This window comes from Xyrauchen texanus, chromosome 18 (assembly GCF_025860055.1).
Source record: "Xyrauchen texanus isolate HMW12.3.18 chromosome 18, RBS_HiC_50CHRs, whole genome shotgun sequence".
NCBI classification, from domain to species: domain Eukaryota; kingdom Metazoa; phylum Chordata; class Actinopteri; order Cypriniformes; family Catostomidae; genus Xyrauchen; species Xyrauchen texanus.
The window spans coordinates 42,602,689-42,619,114 of NC_068293.1; the positions used below are offsets into that span (position 1 = coordinate 42,602,689).

The 16,426-nt window shown below is 40.7% G+C and overlaps 1 protein-coding gene across 1 annotated transcript; it reads left to right on the plus strand.

Moving 5' to 3' along the window:
* The first annotated feature begins 456 nt into the window (after window positions 1-456).
* LOC127658669 (CD302 antigen-like) lies at window positions 457-16,152 on the plus strand. Its single transcript, XM_052148078.1, has 6 exons — window positions 457-701; window positions 3,868-3,993; window positions 4,124-4,234; window positions 11,178-11,360; window positions 12,889-12,912; window positions 13,338-16,152. The coding sequence occupies exons 1-6, from the start codon at window positions 611-613 to the stop codon at window positions 13,538-13,540; spliced, it is 738 nt and encodes a 245-aa protein (XP_052004038.1). The 5' UTR covers window positions 457-610; the 3' UTR covers window positions 13,541-16,152.
* Window positions 16,153-16,426: the final 274 nt, after the last annotated feature.

A 16,426-nucleotide genomic window follows, 5' to 3' on the forward strand; every position in this document is an offset into this window, starting at 1 on the left:
GTGAGTGTTTATGTGCAGTATGTGTGTGTTTGAGTGTGTGTATGTTTGAGTGAGTGTTTGTGTGAGTATTTATGTGTTTGTGTGAGTATGTGTGTGAGTAAGTGTATGTGTGAGTGTGTATGTGTGAGTATGTATGAGTATGTGTTTGTGTGAGTATTTATGTGTTTGAGTGAGTGTTTGTGTGTGTGAGTGTATGTGAGTGTGTTTGTGTATGTATGAGTTAGTGTGTGTGTTTATGTGTGAGAGTGTGTATGTGTGAGTATGTGTGTGTTTGAGTATGTGTTTGTGTGAGTATTTATGTGTTTGAGTGAGTGTTTGTGTATGTGTGAGTATGTGTGTGAGTGAGTGTATGTGCAGTGTGTTTGTGTATGTATGAGTTAGTGTGTGTGTTAATGTGTGAGTGTGTATGTGTGAGTATGTGTGTGTTTGAGTATGTGTTTGTGTGAGTATTTATGTGTTTGAGTGAGTGTTTGTGTATGTGTGAGTATGTGTGCGAGTAAGTGTATGTGCGGGTGTGTTTGTGTGTGTGCGTGAGAGTGAGTGTATTTGTGTGTACGTGTATGTGACGCCTCCAAACGCGTTTGCACGCAGCCATATCTGATCTGAAAACATGGAGCCGTGTAGATCTTGCTATTTTACACTGTCTAACATCGTTCTTCTTACTTTAACGTGTCATTTATCGCGAGGACAGGACAGTCCTGGTGAGTAGCGACTTTTCATGATCCCACAGTTTGCATTAGCGATCATTTGATGTATTAAACGCAAAGGTCGTGACGGGTTTGATTGTTTTAATGTCGAAGCACACGAGTGAACTTCACCGAGTCAAGACAGTGAAATGTTTCAGATGTGCATTTCGGAGCGCAACTGTTGTTTGTAAGGCTACATTGTTTCTTATTTGAGTTCTAAAGTTCACAGTAAATATCAAACTTGTCATTTTGTATCAGCGGCTCTTATTACGTGACTGTCACGAGCAACTTTGTACGACTGGAAAAATCTGGTTAAATTCTGCTCTTGATCAAAGACTAAATGCTGCGACGGAAATGCTTTTCCCAAACAGTAGGAATGGGCGGATCGATCCTAAAATATCGATACTTCCGATACTGCGGTTATATCAAACATATCGATCCTCACGCAAAAAATAGGGATATTATTTTTTGGTTTCCATGAACATATCATAAGCTTCATTGTGAAAAATACTAGTGCATGATGGGAACTGTTTCTTCTAGAGCTCGTGCCATACTGAGGGAATGAGACTAAATAAAAACATCTAAAGGTGATATTTATTAAAATGTGCGTGTGTGACGTTTCTTACAATTTTATTTAAATTAAAAGCTGGTAAAACGTTGATAATGGCCTTTAATTTTTGTTAATAATTAATAATAATAATAATAAACTAAAATGAAACATGGTTTCTATTAAGTAATACATTAGTAACGATGACTGTAATAACCATGTTTGTTTTTGGAGGAAACCTTTGTTTTACTACAGTCATTTTGTCGTAGGAATGATGGTTTAACTATATACAAGGGTTAAACTATTGTTACTGTAGTGAAACCATGGTTCATTTTTGTAAAGGTGAACAAAGCAGAAGTCTTATTTTTTGTTTAGGCTCATAAATGTACCAAAAAAATGACTTGAATAATAATATTTTAAATTACCAATTTTATCCCATGAAATCGTGAAATTATATATTCCATAGAGGAGCATTGGTATCAGTATTGATGATATTGGACTTGATATTATTGGTATCGGATCGAAAATAAAATAAGTGGTATCGCCCATCCCTACCAAACAGCAGCAGAGGCATCGTGGGCACGTAGACTACACTCCTTATAAAATGTATTACACAGTTTTGTTACTCATTAAAAAAAAAAACTGCAACTAAGATGTCATTTTAAATTAGGATTTCTAAACTAGATAGCTAGATTTCAGGTGACATATCGGCCGATGGATCGGTCAATATATTATTTATGTTTATTTTGTTGAGATAGATTGATTTCGGGTGACATATTGGCTGATATATCGGTTAATTAAAGTCATGTTTGGTCATTTTATTGATAGCTAGATTGATTTTGGGTGACATAATGATCGATAAATTGGTCGTTTTATTAATGGACTGATTTATCGATAGAGTAAAGGTGACATTTCAACCAGGGCTGGACTGGGAAGAGAAATCGGCCCTTGGTTTTACATAGCAACTGGCACAAAAGTTGTTGTCGCTGTCCTTTTCTGCATATCGCGGCGCCATTTTGTGGTCCGTTCTGCACAACGCAGCGGCTCATTTTAGCTTATCGCAGCCCATTCGGCCTGTTTCTTGGCCGATCCACTGCCCCGCTTGGTTCTCCCCATGGCCAGTCCTCCCCTGGCCCCAAAGTGCGTCGGCCCACCGGGAAAATGCCAGATTACCAATCCAGTCCTGATTTCAACACTACAGTCTTGAAATGCAAAGCACAACTGTCTTTAACAAGGACAGAAAGAGATGTGGAAGACCAGATGTGCAACTAAACAAGAGGATAAGTACACCAGAGTCTCTAGTTTGAGAAATAGACGCCTCACATGTCCTCCGCTGACAGCTTCATTGAATTCTACCTGCTAAACACCAGTTTCATGTACAACAGTAAAGAGAAGACTCAGGAGGACTTATGGGAAGAATTTTTGAAACCGAAAAAGAAAAGTTTCGAGTGGGCAAAGAAACACAGACATTGGACAACAGATAATTGTAAAAGAGTGTTATGGATCTTCACCCCATTGAGTTTTGTGGGATCAGTTAGACTGTAAGGTGCGTGAGAAGTGCCCGACAAGACAGTCACATCTATGGAAAGTGCAACAGGAAGTGTGGGGTGAAAGGTCACCTGAGTATCTGGACAAAATGACCGCTAGAATAGCAAGGATCTGCAAAGCTGTCATTGCTGCACGTGGAGGATTTTTTGATGAGAACTTTTTGAAGTTTCCATTTTTGAGTGTACTCTCCCTCAGTCACCATTCACTTTCATTGCAATATTTTCCCATATGATGACAGTGCATGGTAACTGATGGCCAAAGAATGCTTTGCTTAGCATTTGCTTACAGGATGCGTGGCACAAATTTCGTCATCAGCAAAGTGCTCGAACACCGAACGCATGTTACCCAATTTAATGATGCATACTCCGAACGCACCGTTGAACTATTTGCACTAATAAGTGGATCCACAAGGTGGCAATACTCTTCGTTGGGACGTTGCTTTCAATAAGAAGTATAAAAAGGGGGCGCCTGGGTATCTCAGCGTGTAAAGATGCTGACTACCACCACTAGAGTTTACAATTTAAAATCCCAGGGTGTGCTGAGTGACTCCAGCCAGGTCTCCTAAGCAACCAAATTGGCCCGGTTGCTAGGGAGGGTAGAGTCACATGGAGTAACCTCCTCATGGTTGCTATAATGTGGTTCGCTCTCAGTGGGGCACGTGGTGAATTGTGTGTGGATACCTCCACACGCGCTATGTCTCCGTGGTAACGCCCTCAACAAGCCACGTGATAAGATGCGTGGATTGATTGTTTCAGACGCGGAGGCAACTTAGATTCGTCCGCCGCCACCCAGATTGAGGCGAGTCACTACGCTACCACGAGGACTTGGAGCGCATTGGGAATTGGGCATTCCAAATTGGGGAGAAAATCAAAAACAAAAGTACAATAAGATGTAATTGCCGCTAAACATTAGGAGAATGGAGGTGGAAACAACAACAGTGGATGTGAGGAGGTCAGGTGATATCTGCATTTGCATATCTCGAGCCTGAAGGACTATACAGACATGGCATTAATGTTCATTGTGAAAAGTCTTCATGTTTTACACAAGCTGAGATGTTAACTTATAAATTCATATGTCAATATACAGACTGCCCTGCAGATGGACGCACATGGTTGACATTTGGCTCCAACTGCTACCACTTTGTTCATGGAGAAGAGGATATTGCCAAGAGCTACTCGATTCTAGATGCCAAAGATATGTGCAGAGGATACGGTAAATACTTTTTTTTGTTTGTACGTTTTTACTTGTCAGGTGACGTATTCTTTTCATGCATTTATAGAACCATTTACTGTACATGCATACTGCTTGACAAAGTTAATCCCCCCAAAAATATTTTCTTTAGATCTCTTGACAGTGAAAAGTGCAGAGGAGAATGACTACATCATTAAATACAGTCCTTCTGTGTGGAAAGGCAATATGAGCATATGGCTTGGAATGTATTATGACAGCGACGGTAAGTTTGATTTCCATCCGAAAAAATGCATGGGTCTCAAAAACTAGTGAGCTGTCCAGGATTTGAGAGACAGCCCTCCTTTGCCTGTGCCATGGTCGAACGCCCAGTATCTCGGGAACCCGGTGGGCTACGACCTCGGGGCCGGGCTCGTTGGAAAGGGCCTCCCGAGACCTTTTGAATGTCTCACCCCGGGGCGCGGATACACAGCCCTGAGTACGGTCTCGCTCGAAAGGGCTGCCCGAGACCTTTCCAACGAGCCCAGCCTCGCTCTCTAGCCCACCGGAACATAAACAGGGCTGTGGAGGGGAGCACTCGTGCGACCACGGCATGCTGTCGCGAGGAACGCAAATCTGTTGCGAGGGAAGCAAACTTTTGAGAGGAACGCAGCGAGGAACGCAAAACTTATCGATATCAATATTAAGAAACTATTTGCTCTAGAATATATATATATATATTTTTTTTCTCTTATTAGCTGCTACTAGTTACAAATCAAATAGGGAAATTAAAATGCACACAGCAGTCATGCGGGGTCTCGGGTTAATACAAATATTATGGTTAAAATATGCAAGTGTTATTGCAAGTGTACGTAAAACTATTGCGAGGAACGCAAAACTATTGTGAATGTACGCAAATCTGTTGAGAGGAACGCAAACTTTTTGAGAGGGAACGCAAACCTGTTGCGAGGGAACGCAAACTATTTTAGAGGGAACGCAAATCTATCGCGAGGGAACGCAAATCTGTCGAGAGGAAACGCAAACTATTTTAGAGGAAACGCAAATCTGTTGAGAGGGAACGCAAATCTGTTGCGAGGGAACGCAAACATTTTGAGAGGGAACGCAAATCTGTTGCGAGGGAACGCAAAACTTAACGCGAGGGAACGCAAATCTATTGAGAGGGAACGCAAATCTGTTGCGAGGGAACGCAAAGCGAGGGAACGCAAAACTTATCGCGAGGGAACGCAAATCTATTGAGAGGGAACGCAAACTTTTTGAGAGGGAACGCAAATCTGTTGCGAGGAACAAAGATTTGTAATCTTTCAGCAAAAAGTAACAACATTAAAACCACCTGCCTAATATTGTGTATGTCCCCCTCGTGCCGCCAAAACAGCGCCAACCTGTGGACTGAAATGTCTTGTTGATGAGAGAGGTCAACAGAGAATGGTCAGACTGGTTCAAACTGATAAAGTCTACAGTAAGTCAGATAACCACTCTGTACAATTGTGGTGAGAAGAATATCATGTCTGAATGCTGTTCTGAGATGCGGGTTGGCGCTGTTTTGGTGGCACGAGAGGGACCTACACAATATTAGGCAGGTGGTTTTAATGTTGTGGCTGATTGGTGTAGCCATGAAAACCCAAATTGTATGCATTAGCCAGTTAAGCAGATTATTTCTCCTTTCTGGAATGTAGCTGAACTTGACTAATCTGTTCAAGGGAGGGGCCTTGGCAAATGCCAGTTTACAGGAGTGTTATTTCATCAGTGCTTTTAGTTCACCATAAAGGAGAAATGTTTTCAAGAATCATGAGCATTCTGACTGCCATGCTGTTACTGTATCTTCTTATAGTTTGTTTAACTTTCACGAGTTCTTTCTCTTTTAATGGATTAAGTTGTTTAGATCTTAAAGCTACATAAAACCTTTAGCGTAGGCACAAGGTGGACCTGGGTGGGCCAGTGCCACCCACTGGCAGTCAGGCCCACCCAGTCATTGTATTATGCCACTTTTCCACCAACAGCCAGTAGTTTGTTGGCATCGAACCACAAACCGTTAACGTCAGAGGCGGTTGGGCTGGATAATGTCAGTATCAAAGCTTTCAAAACAACAGCAGCACAAAATACAAAACTAGATTGCACTCTGTACAACGAAGCTATTTACACTGTAAACAGCTGATGCAATGATGAGACGCACGTTCAGTTGACGGGCATCCCGTATCATGCATCATTATTTTCACTTTAAATATCATTGTTTCTTAAATTCTCTGATTGTCTGAAGTAGATATTGATTAAGAGAATATGCCAGAAAATGTAAGACGTGCTTCACAACTTCAGATAACGCTGGCTGTTGCATTTGAACTGATGCGTGTTTTTTTCAAGCATTTTATGTTTATGACCGAAGAACTAGGTCGCGAGTTCAAGCGGCCGAAATGGGTTTCCTCAGAAGGGTGGTGGGCTTCTCCCTTAGAGATAGGGTGAGGAGCTCAGTCATCCGTGAGGAGCTCGGAGTAGAGCCGCTGCTCCTTTGCGTCGAAAGGAGTCAGTTGAGGTGGTTTGGGCATCTGGTAAGGATGCCCCCTGGGCGCATCCCTAGGGAGGTGTTTCAGGCACATCCAGCTGGGAGGAGGCCTTGGGGAAGACCCAGGACTAGGTGGAGAGATTACATCTCCACACTGGCCTGGGAACGCCTCGGGGGTCCCCCAGTCAGAGCTGGTTAATGTGGCTCGGGATAGGGAAGTTTGGGGCCCCCTGCTTGAGCTGCTACCCCCGCGGCAGATACAGGATACGATAATATTTCATGTTTAATATTTCCTGCATATTTTCTAATAGGTCAGTTACGCAAGTCAGCAGTGTGTCATATTGTGTCAGTATAAGCATGTTATCCTGTGTGAATCAATGGTAAACAGTAAAGGCTAGGCATCCACAGTAATAATTACTTTGCGGACATATGTCCGGACATATGTACCGTCCAAATATGGCTTTACTAGGGTGGCAAAAATCTGGGAATTTTCCAAGTTGGAAACTTTCCATAGGGATTAACAGGAATTAATGGGAATAATCAGGAAATATGCAAAATTGCAGGTTAGCCTATTACAGGGGATTTGGGGAAAAAAAACCTTGCAGCATAATCTTTGTTAAAAAATTGAGATTTAATGCAAATTCGGTTGAATTTCTACCCTGCGCATTCCTCAATCACATGCACGCAGCACACTACTTACTGCAGCAGGACTATTGAAGCCACACTACTGCATTTGAGCCCAAGGACTACATCCAGTCAAGTGATGATATTACTACGGTAAATATTTACATTTACATTTATGCATTTGGCAGACGCTTTTATCCAAAGCTACTTACAGTGCACTTATTACAGGGACAATCCCCCCGGAGCAACCTGGAGTTAAGGGCCATGCTCAAGGGCCCAACAGTGGCATCTTGGTGGTGCTGGGGCTTGAACCCCCGACCTTCTGGTCAGTAACCCTCTGAGCCTCAACCACTGAGCCACCACTGCCCAAATATATTTGATCTATATATATTTGATTGTTTAACTCGCAAATACTACATCAAAATGTGTTGTTTATACAGTAGCTAGCTAGCCAGTAAATTTGATATGCTAAATGTAAGCTAGCTAAAACCAGTTCATTGACAATTTAAGGGGCTAGCTATGGTGCTCGCTAGCTCAACTGTGGTGCTGTTTCTTCTGCCTTCTGCTAGCCAGTAATCATACAAGAACTTAGGTTATAGTTTGATTTAGCATGCTGATTGAGGAGTGGTCATCTGTTCATCTAGCCTATTTCTATTCATAATATCAAAATAGTTGTACCCTTCCAGAATATTCCAACCTCATTTCACCTCAGCCAATGTAGAAGGAAAGGCTGTGTACATTTGCAAATACTGTGCACAGACCTGTGTTAAGAATGCCACAAAGATGCAGCAGCATAGAGCCAAGTGCCCAAAGTTTTTTCCAATATTTCCAAAATTCCCCAGCTTAACTTCCCATGGAAAGTTTCTGGACATTTCCTGGAAAATGTCCACCCCTTTGCAACCCTATAGGCTTTATATAGGCTGTTGCAGCAGGGTCATCTCTCCCCACTTAAATAAGACTAGAGTTGCAATGCAGTGACACGATCAGGGAAAAAAGTCACCCAGCGGAGACATACCCATTTCCATCTTTTTCATCCGTCTGAAAACATGACCAAAATCGATCCATTGCATGGTTAAAATGTCCATTTCTGTTATTCAAACATGTCTGGAGTAAATCCCCAGAATCCCCATAAAATAATTCAAATCTGTTCTCAGCCTCAAGTAAAGTTTCATATGTTACACATGTAAAATAATATAAATAAATACATAAAAATGTCTGATTGTACTCAAACACAACTATTGTTGATTGATCTGTTAATATTCATAAAAGTAGACAACATTAAGTAGCTAAATGTTTAAAATACGCCCCTGGAAAACAATTAGATAAACATCAAAAACTGAAAAAAAAAAATGACAAGTTTATTTCTCTTTGCCCACCCACCCAAAAGTTTCTGCCTACGCTACTGCTTAAAACTACATATTCTAAAATGTTAACAGATATGCATGTGTTGCACACGATAGAAGACAATGTTAGCATCCATTTATTTTTATTTTAGATGGAAAGTGATTCATTCAGGGATTTTGTTGCGCTATTTTTGTCTTGCAGGTTTAAAGTCAGCATGGATTTAAAATCAACAAGTCACTGTTGTGGTGAACCTGCAGCAAATCATTGCAACAATGACGAGTTTGCCGCAAATCTTACGCTTATTTTCCTTATTTTGCATGTGAAAATGAGTGACTGTTTGCAGCAAGTTTGCGGCAACTCTAGATGTTTGTACAAGGGGTGCTCTTGTGGATACTGGAGCAAAATGTCTGCTTGTACAGTCAGTTTTCTTGTTCAGGTCAACAACTGTCATGTTTAATCAACAGTTTGAAGAGAATCTTATTGTGCAAGTGTAACCGGTCCTGGTCGACCCGCTCCGAACGGGACTCGAACCGGCGTCTCCAGCGTGGGAAGCGGGTGCGCTAACAAGGAGGCTACATGCTACACCCTCTAGCGTCAGTCGCTAGTGCACTTCTTGAGGTCAGGAGAGTGAGGTTTACACATTGCACAGCTATCTAACAGCTGGGTACCATTACACTCACCCCCCTAAACCTCTCACCCATCCGGGTCACGGCACCATTGTAACCGGTCCTGCTCGCCCCGCTCCAAACGGGACTTGAACCGGCGTGGGAGGCGTGTGCGTTAACAAGGAGGCTAAAAGCTACAGCCTCTAGCGTCAGTCGCTAGTGCACCTCTTGAGGTCAGGAGAGTGAGGTTTACACACTGCACAGCTATATACCAGCTGGCTCCCGTTACACAAGCGAAAGTTAAACTGTTGGCAAATGTTTATTAAGCTACCTGAATAATTACACAAAAGGTTTAATGGCATGTGAAGGTAATTTTATCACCCCCTTTTATCTATTGGGGCAGTTGTGGCTCAGGTGGTAGAGCAGGTTGTCCACTAATCGCTGGGTTGGTGGTTCAATTCCCGGCCAACACAACACCATGCCGAAGTGTCCTTGGGCAAGACACTGAACCCCAAGTTGCTAGCACCTTGCATGGCAGATGTGCCATCATTGGTGTGTGAATTGGTGAATAAGACTCAGTGAAAAGTGCTTTGAATACCGCTAAGGTTAAAAAGGCGCTATATAAGTGCAGAATGTGTGCTCTCCAATGCATTGGCTTAGCATTAGCGTGTAGGGAAGATTTCCAGCTGTTTTCCCCATGTGCAATTTTCACACGTGTTGTTCAACAACACAAGGAAATCCTGTAAGATCTGGGCTGGGGGTGGGGGGGTTGGCATGTTCAAAGAATAAATTATCCACACCCGGACTTGTGTTGCTTTTAACTGAACAGTATAGACAAATATTCTAGACGCCACATGTTTACATCAAACCAGACTGGCTTGCATGATGAAAGACTTGACTTAGTTATTGAACAATGACTCAGAAGACAAAGTGAACTTTGATCATCGTTTGTAGGGCTCAATGATGAGGATGACCTAATGAGAGAGATGCAGGCCATTACACTTAATGTTCCACATAAATTCGTCTATGCAAAACCGATGTAAATCCGATCTACTATTTCAACGCTACAGTTGAAGTCAGAAGTTTACATATACATAGGTTGAAGTCATTTAAACTCATTATAAGTCGTTTAGGACATCTTCTTTGTGCATGACATGAGTAATTGCTCCAACAATGGCTTACAGACCGATTGTTCCACTTTTAATTGACTATATCATAATTCCAGTGGGTCAGAAATGTACATACACTAAGTTAACTGTGACTTTAAGCAGCTTGTACAATTACAGAAAATGATGTTAAGCCTTTAGACAACTAGCCAGTTCACTTCTGATAGGAGGTGTACTGAATTGGAGGTGTACCTGTGGATGTAGTTTAAGGCCTAACTTCAAACCGGAAGCCGAAATCGGTGCCTCGTTGCTTGACATCATGGGAAAATCAATGGGTATCTCAGTGAGTACTGATGCTGATTACCACCCCTGGAGTCGCGAGTTTGAATCCACGGCGTGCTGAGTGACTCCAGCCAGGTCTCCTAAGCAACCAAATTGGCCCTGTTGCTAGGGAGGGTGGAGTCACATGGGGTAACCTCGTGGTCGTGATTAGTGGTTCTCGCCTCAATGGGCGTGGTGAGTTGTGTGTGGGTCGGAGAGTAGCTCGAGCCTCACATGCTGTGAGTCTCCGGTGTCATGCACAATGAGTCACATGATAAGATGCGGATTGGCGGCTCAGGCGGAGGCAACTGTTGCTAGGAGGTAGAGTCACATGGGTAACCTCCTCGTGGTGGTGATTAGTGGTTCTCGCCTCAATGGGCGTGGTGAGTGGATCGTGGAGAGTAGCATGAGCCTCCACATGCTGTGAGTCTCCACGGTGTCATGCACAACGAGTCACGTGATCAGATGTGCAGATTGGCTGTCTCAGAAGCGGAGGCAACTGAGACTTGTCCTACGCCACCCTGATTGAGGTGAGTAACCGCACCACCACGAGGACCTATTGTTAACATGTATAATGTGGCTAAAGTGTCTTGTGGCTGTACTTGTGTTTAAGGATGTTTATGGACTGGCCCCCTTCACTTCCATTGTAAGTGCCTCACTGTAACCCAGATTTCATTTGTCACAACATTCTCTCATTTCGATTGTCTCTTGTAGATGATGTGTTTAAGTGGCATGATGATAACAGTGTGTTGAGTTATAATAACTGGGAGGACGGTGGCGCTGATGACACGGATCTTTCTCTCATGGACACCTGTGTGACTCTTCACTCCAACACTGGAAAGTGGGAGAACATCAGCTGTACAGATGAACCTGAGAACGGAGTCGTGTGCCAGACAAGTATGTTCAAATTTACACCAAAATACTCAATACCATAAAATAACATTTGGAAAGACGACCTTTTGGATGAAGGCTGACTTTGATATTGCGTGATTTTATAAATGTTGTGCTAGAAAGTAGGGACACAGCTGTGAAACCTTAATCTGTCCTGCCATTACTACCAAACATAGTCAAAATGCTTCTTTTATATATATGTAGCCTGTATATAATATACACATTTGTACCGTTTTGACCACTATTGGTCAGCCAAACAGATTGCCCCAAACTCTTGTCATTGGTTAAGTCAGTGATGATGTGTCAGGCTGGATGGGACACTTAAATAAACAGAGCAACGATGTGGAAATGCCACAAAAACATATTTGTTACAATTTGCAAGGAAAATCAACTTACACATGGTTTACTTATAGACCACATTTACACCTGGTTTTAAAGGGACAGTTCACCCAAAAAGGAAAACTCTCACATCATGTCCTCACCTTCATGCCATCCCAGATGTGTATGACTTCCTTTCTTCTGCTGAAAACAAAGATTTTTAGAAGGTAGATTTATAGAAAATTTTAGAATGGTGATCAAAACTTTGAAGCTCTAAAAAGCACATAAAGGCAGCATAAAAGCAATCCATATGACTTCAGTGGTTCTTCAGAAGTGATATGATAGGTGTGGGTCAGAAAAAGAGCAACATTTTAATCCTTTTTTACTATAAATTCTCCTCCCTACCCAGTAGGTGACAGTATGCACAAAGAATGTGAAAGTGAAATTGGAGATTTATAGTAACAAAAAAAAAAAAAGAATTTTCTCACCAGTACCTATCAAATAACCACTGGTGTCATACACATTACTTTTATATGGTCTTTTAATCATCTGATTTTAAAAAAAGTTTGTCGATCATCGTTTTAATGTTTTTTTGCGGTTTGTTGACATTACATAATCATGGAAACAAAGTCGTAAAATTGGATATAACTTTACATAGAAAAGGTTAGCAAGTGATTTTATCACACAAAAATAATTTTGACATGCATATCATTTGTCTTGTAGCTATACTTTTGAAAAAGTGAGTATTATAAAGTATTTCATAAATTGGCCCCCATTGACTTCCATTGTATGTGCCTTCACTGGAACCAAGATAATTGCTTTTTTTAAAGAAGAGGGTCAAAAAACATTTTTGTGGTAAACATTATGCCACAAATGCGTTCGATTGAGCTTAACTTGTATTGAACACAGAACATTTCTTTAATTGGTATATTATGTGATTAAAACATTGTAAAAATTACACTCTTCGTCATTAAGATGAATATATAATTTATTCCATATGATGTATTGAGTTATGTCTGAGGATAGGTGGTTTAAAAGATTGTGAGTGGTACAAAAATTATAATCATATTAATTTGGATAAAATAGAGAATAAAATGTAATGGTTAATATGTGGTGAGATGTTTGTCTCTGTTTTCAAAACTTATTACAGGTCAAATTGCGTGTTATGTTTTGTCACATATCTAAACATGGACTTTGCTGGTTTGTTTTATTTCAGAGGCAATCTGGACAGTTGCACCCAGTAAGTATGATTTTATAACTATATATAATTTCATTTATATTTATTTTATTTATATTTTCCTCATTCATCTTTTTGTGGAGTTTTGTTTAGAAGTTTTGAATCACTGTACAGGACTGTCGGCATGCAGCCTAGTGTTTCTTTGCACAATTGTCAGTGCATGCTCCTGCCGTTGACTGTGCTATAAGAGCCGCTTCCATTGTGTTCATGTGAGCTTACAAAGACTATACTTTTTAAGGCTAGAGCACTGGACCGTGCATGAGACGTAACCGCATGCGGACAGAGCAACAGAGTGTACCCTAACCTTGTTTTCTGGAGCCATTTAATAGTGTTGTGTTGTACACATCTATCCTAAACCATCACTAATCAACCGAGAGCTCTTGTTCTTGTGTTTATCACACTGTTTACTCTCTCCTGCTTGTATCTAGAGAGTAGTCCTCTTCTGTCAGCTCTGGTCGTCATCAGTGTGGTGCTGATTGTCGCCGTGTCTGCAGTGGTTTGGTTCCTTCACCAAAGAAACAACCCGGGTTCCTCCATCCTCAACTTAATCGAGTACCACCCGCCCTTCAGATCCCCGTCTGCTGATCAGACCTGCCTGGTAGAAGCTGAAGAAATAGAGGAGACACCTTAGAGATTAATGCTACGATAATGATGATGTCCTTTAGCCATGCCTAGGTTAGAATACACCGCAGCACGGAAGATCATGAACTCTTCCCTTTTCACCGGTTGCTCGAGAGTTCCTCAGCTATGGGCTACACTGAACAAAAGCAGTCATAATCTTTAGTGAAAGACTATTGGGGAAATGTTGTGGGTCTGAATGCAATGTGTGTAATGAAGCTAGCAATCAATGGGACTTTCTAGCACATGAATATTTAAAGGGATAGTTCACCCAAAAATGAAATTTACTCACCCACTTGTAATTCCAAACTTGTATGGAACACAAATAGTCTCCATGGAGGTTGAAGCCTTCAAGATTCGCAAAAGCACTGTAAAAGTAGTCCATACGACTTCTGCACTATATTCCAAGTCTTCTAAAGCCATAGGATAGCTTTCGTTAATGAACAGGCCTAAATTTAAATAGCTATTCAGTGATAATCTTGCTCTCCAGTAAGCTGTTAACCACTGTGACCGGATCAAGTCAGTGAGTTCAGTCCAGATCAGTCCGATTCACGAACAAAGCGTTCAGACCAGTTATTTGAACTGGATCGACTGATTCATTCCAACTCAAAAGATTTGATTCGAGAGCTGCAGCAGAGAGCAAGAGTTTAAGTAGATAACCACTGTGTCGACCTACCTATAATTTCAAAGAAAACATAATAGCATGCATGGAATGACACAGAGTGAAGAAAAAATGACAGACTTTTTGCTTTTTGGTAAAACTATACCTTTAAAATTTTGCCTTTATTTTGTGAGTGCCAAATCACTGTCATGAGATTTACTAAATGGGAAGTTGCAACCGATTTCTCCTTGTACGGTCGGACCATACTGTATAGTGTTCCTTTTCCAGCTCTTTCCAGTTTTCCCAGGCTACAAAAACACCTTAAACCAGCATAAGATGTTTTGCTGGTCTAAGCTGGTTCAAGATGGTCAGTCCAGCTGGTCTTTAAGACTAAAAAGTGGCCAAAAACTTCTCTACAACCAGCCAACAGACCAATCTAACCAGTCAGGAAGACCCACAAACCAACTTAGACTGGTTTAAGCTGATTTTTCAGCAGGACTCTGAAGTGCTAGCTGTAAAAAACTTTAATACTTGCCTTTTCACACACATCTCGAATTATTGGATATTGATACTTCCTGATTGCCAATGACAATATCTTTGAATGTTTCTGATTTTAAGATTTGCCACTATGTTCTATGTTACATCAGTGTTACAAATGAATCCTCGATTGATTCTTTCTTTTTCCTTTTGTGAACAACAAGACATTTCTCAGAGAGAAACTAATCAAATATGAGTCTTCCCAGACTAATAAACGAACACAAAACAAATTGTACAAGTTTTTCCGATTCCAGCGTTTTATTCTGACACCTTGTAAAAGCAACCAAACACAAGTGTAGCGTTTCCCGTGTTAATGTATTTCCTATTGAAACAGGAACTTTGTGCATGAGACATATTGAAGGACTTATAATAGCCTGCCCTGTAGTTTATTAAGGGGGAGGGGAAGAACTCATTCTAGAGAGCATTTCTTTGAAAAATAAATCATTAATTGTATTCGCTTTTGATTGCAAGATGAGTCTTCAATATGTTTTTTTTAAGAAAGTAATGCAAGGTTGTAAATGCATATACCTGCTAAATGTTCATTTGGTCCATTTTAAGGTATGCACTAGTTTGTATATACCAGGGGTATACAATTAAAGTTTCAGGAGGTCCGGTCTCTACATTTCCTTCCCTGCAATGATCCAGTAAACACATGCACAGTGTCAGAAGTTATTATAACTTTCCATGTTGGCAGTAGTAGTCGTGAAAGGGGAAAAAAAATGTAAACGGTCAAAATAGTTTCTTCAAAGCACTGTGGACACTGGCCCAGAGACAAAGCCAAAGCAGTGGGCTGTGAGGGGGTCTTTTCTACCCAAAAATTAGGCTAATATATTTCATAGAGTTCATTAGTCGTGGGAACTTGATAAGATCAACATTTGTTTTCATAGTTTTGACATTCAGATATCAATGTATGGGACATAGGTGTACTATGAACATATAGAGTAGAGAACATATAGGTTACTGTATGGGGGTTCAGGGGTAACCCCTGTCTGAATGGACCATTTTTATATTTTCCTAAAGTGAGAATATAATAACTATCAATAAATTAACTAACAATTGCCATCTTAAAAATACTGTTTGCTTAAGTATAAATGGGCTGACTATAAAATAATGGGAACACTCATCAGAAGCAGAGAACTGCTAGCTAGGCTAACTAATCATTTCAATTCATTATAACTAATAATCAGAGAAATAATCACTAATTTGTGACTGCTGGTATATACTGTAAATCACTGCAAAGCAATAACAGACATGGACAAAAAATTTTGATTTCATGGGGTTTTTAAAAAGTGTAAACAGTATATGCTTATTTTACTGTACTCTTCTCTAATAAAGAAAAACCCTGTGCTGATGTGCAAAGACTGATTGAAGAGGATGAATTGGGACAGTTAATTGAGGACACATTCATTTCCCTCTGGGGTTTTATAGATTGCTGTCATTGTTTTAGCCTGAAAGTGTCAATTTCACTCGATCAGCAGCTGGTTTGCCTACACACATACTGTATGCATGCATGTAATATTTTAAAAGCCTATACTTAACCATGTTTTGACCATGCAACATATGTCATGTATTCAGATACATGGCTACAGGATTGGTTAGATGCACTATGAATTATTTTTATTTATTTTTTCATTTTTTTATGCACTAAATTGCCATGCATGCAGATAACAAATACAAAATTAAAAGCTAGGTTGAAGGAATAGCATTGTTGCAAAGATTTAAGTTTTTTTGGCAGGTTTGGTGTTGAATAATACATGTGGC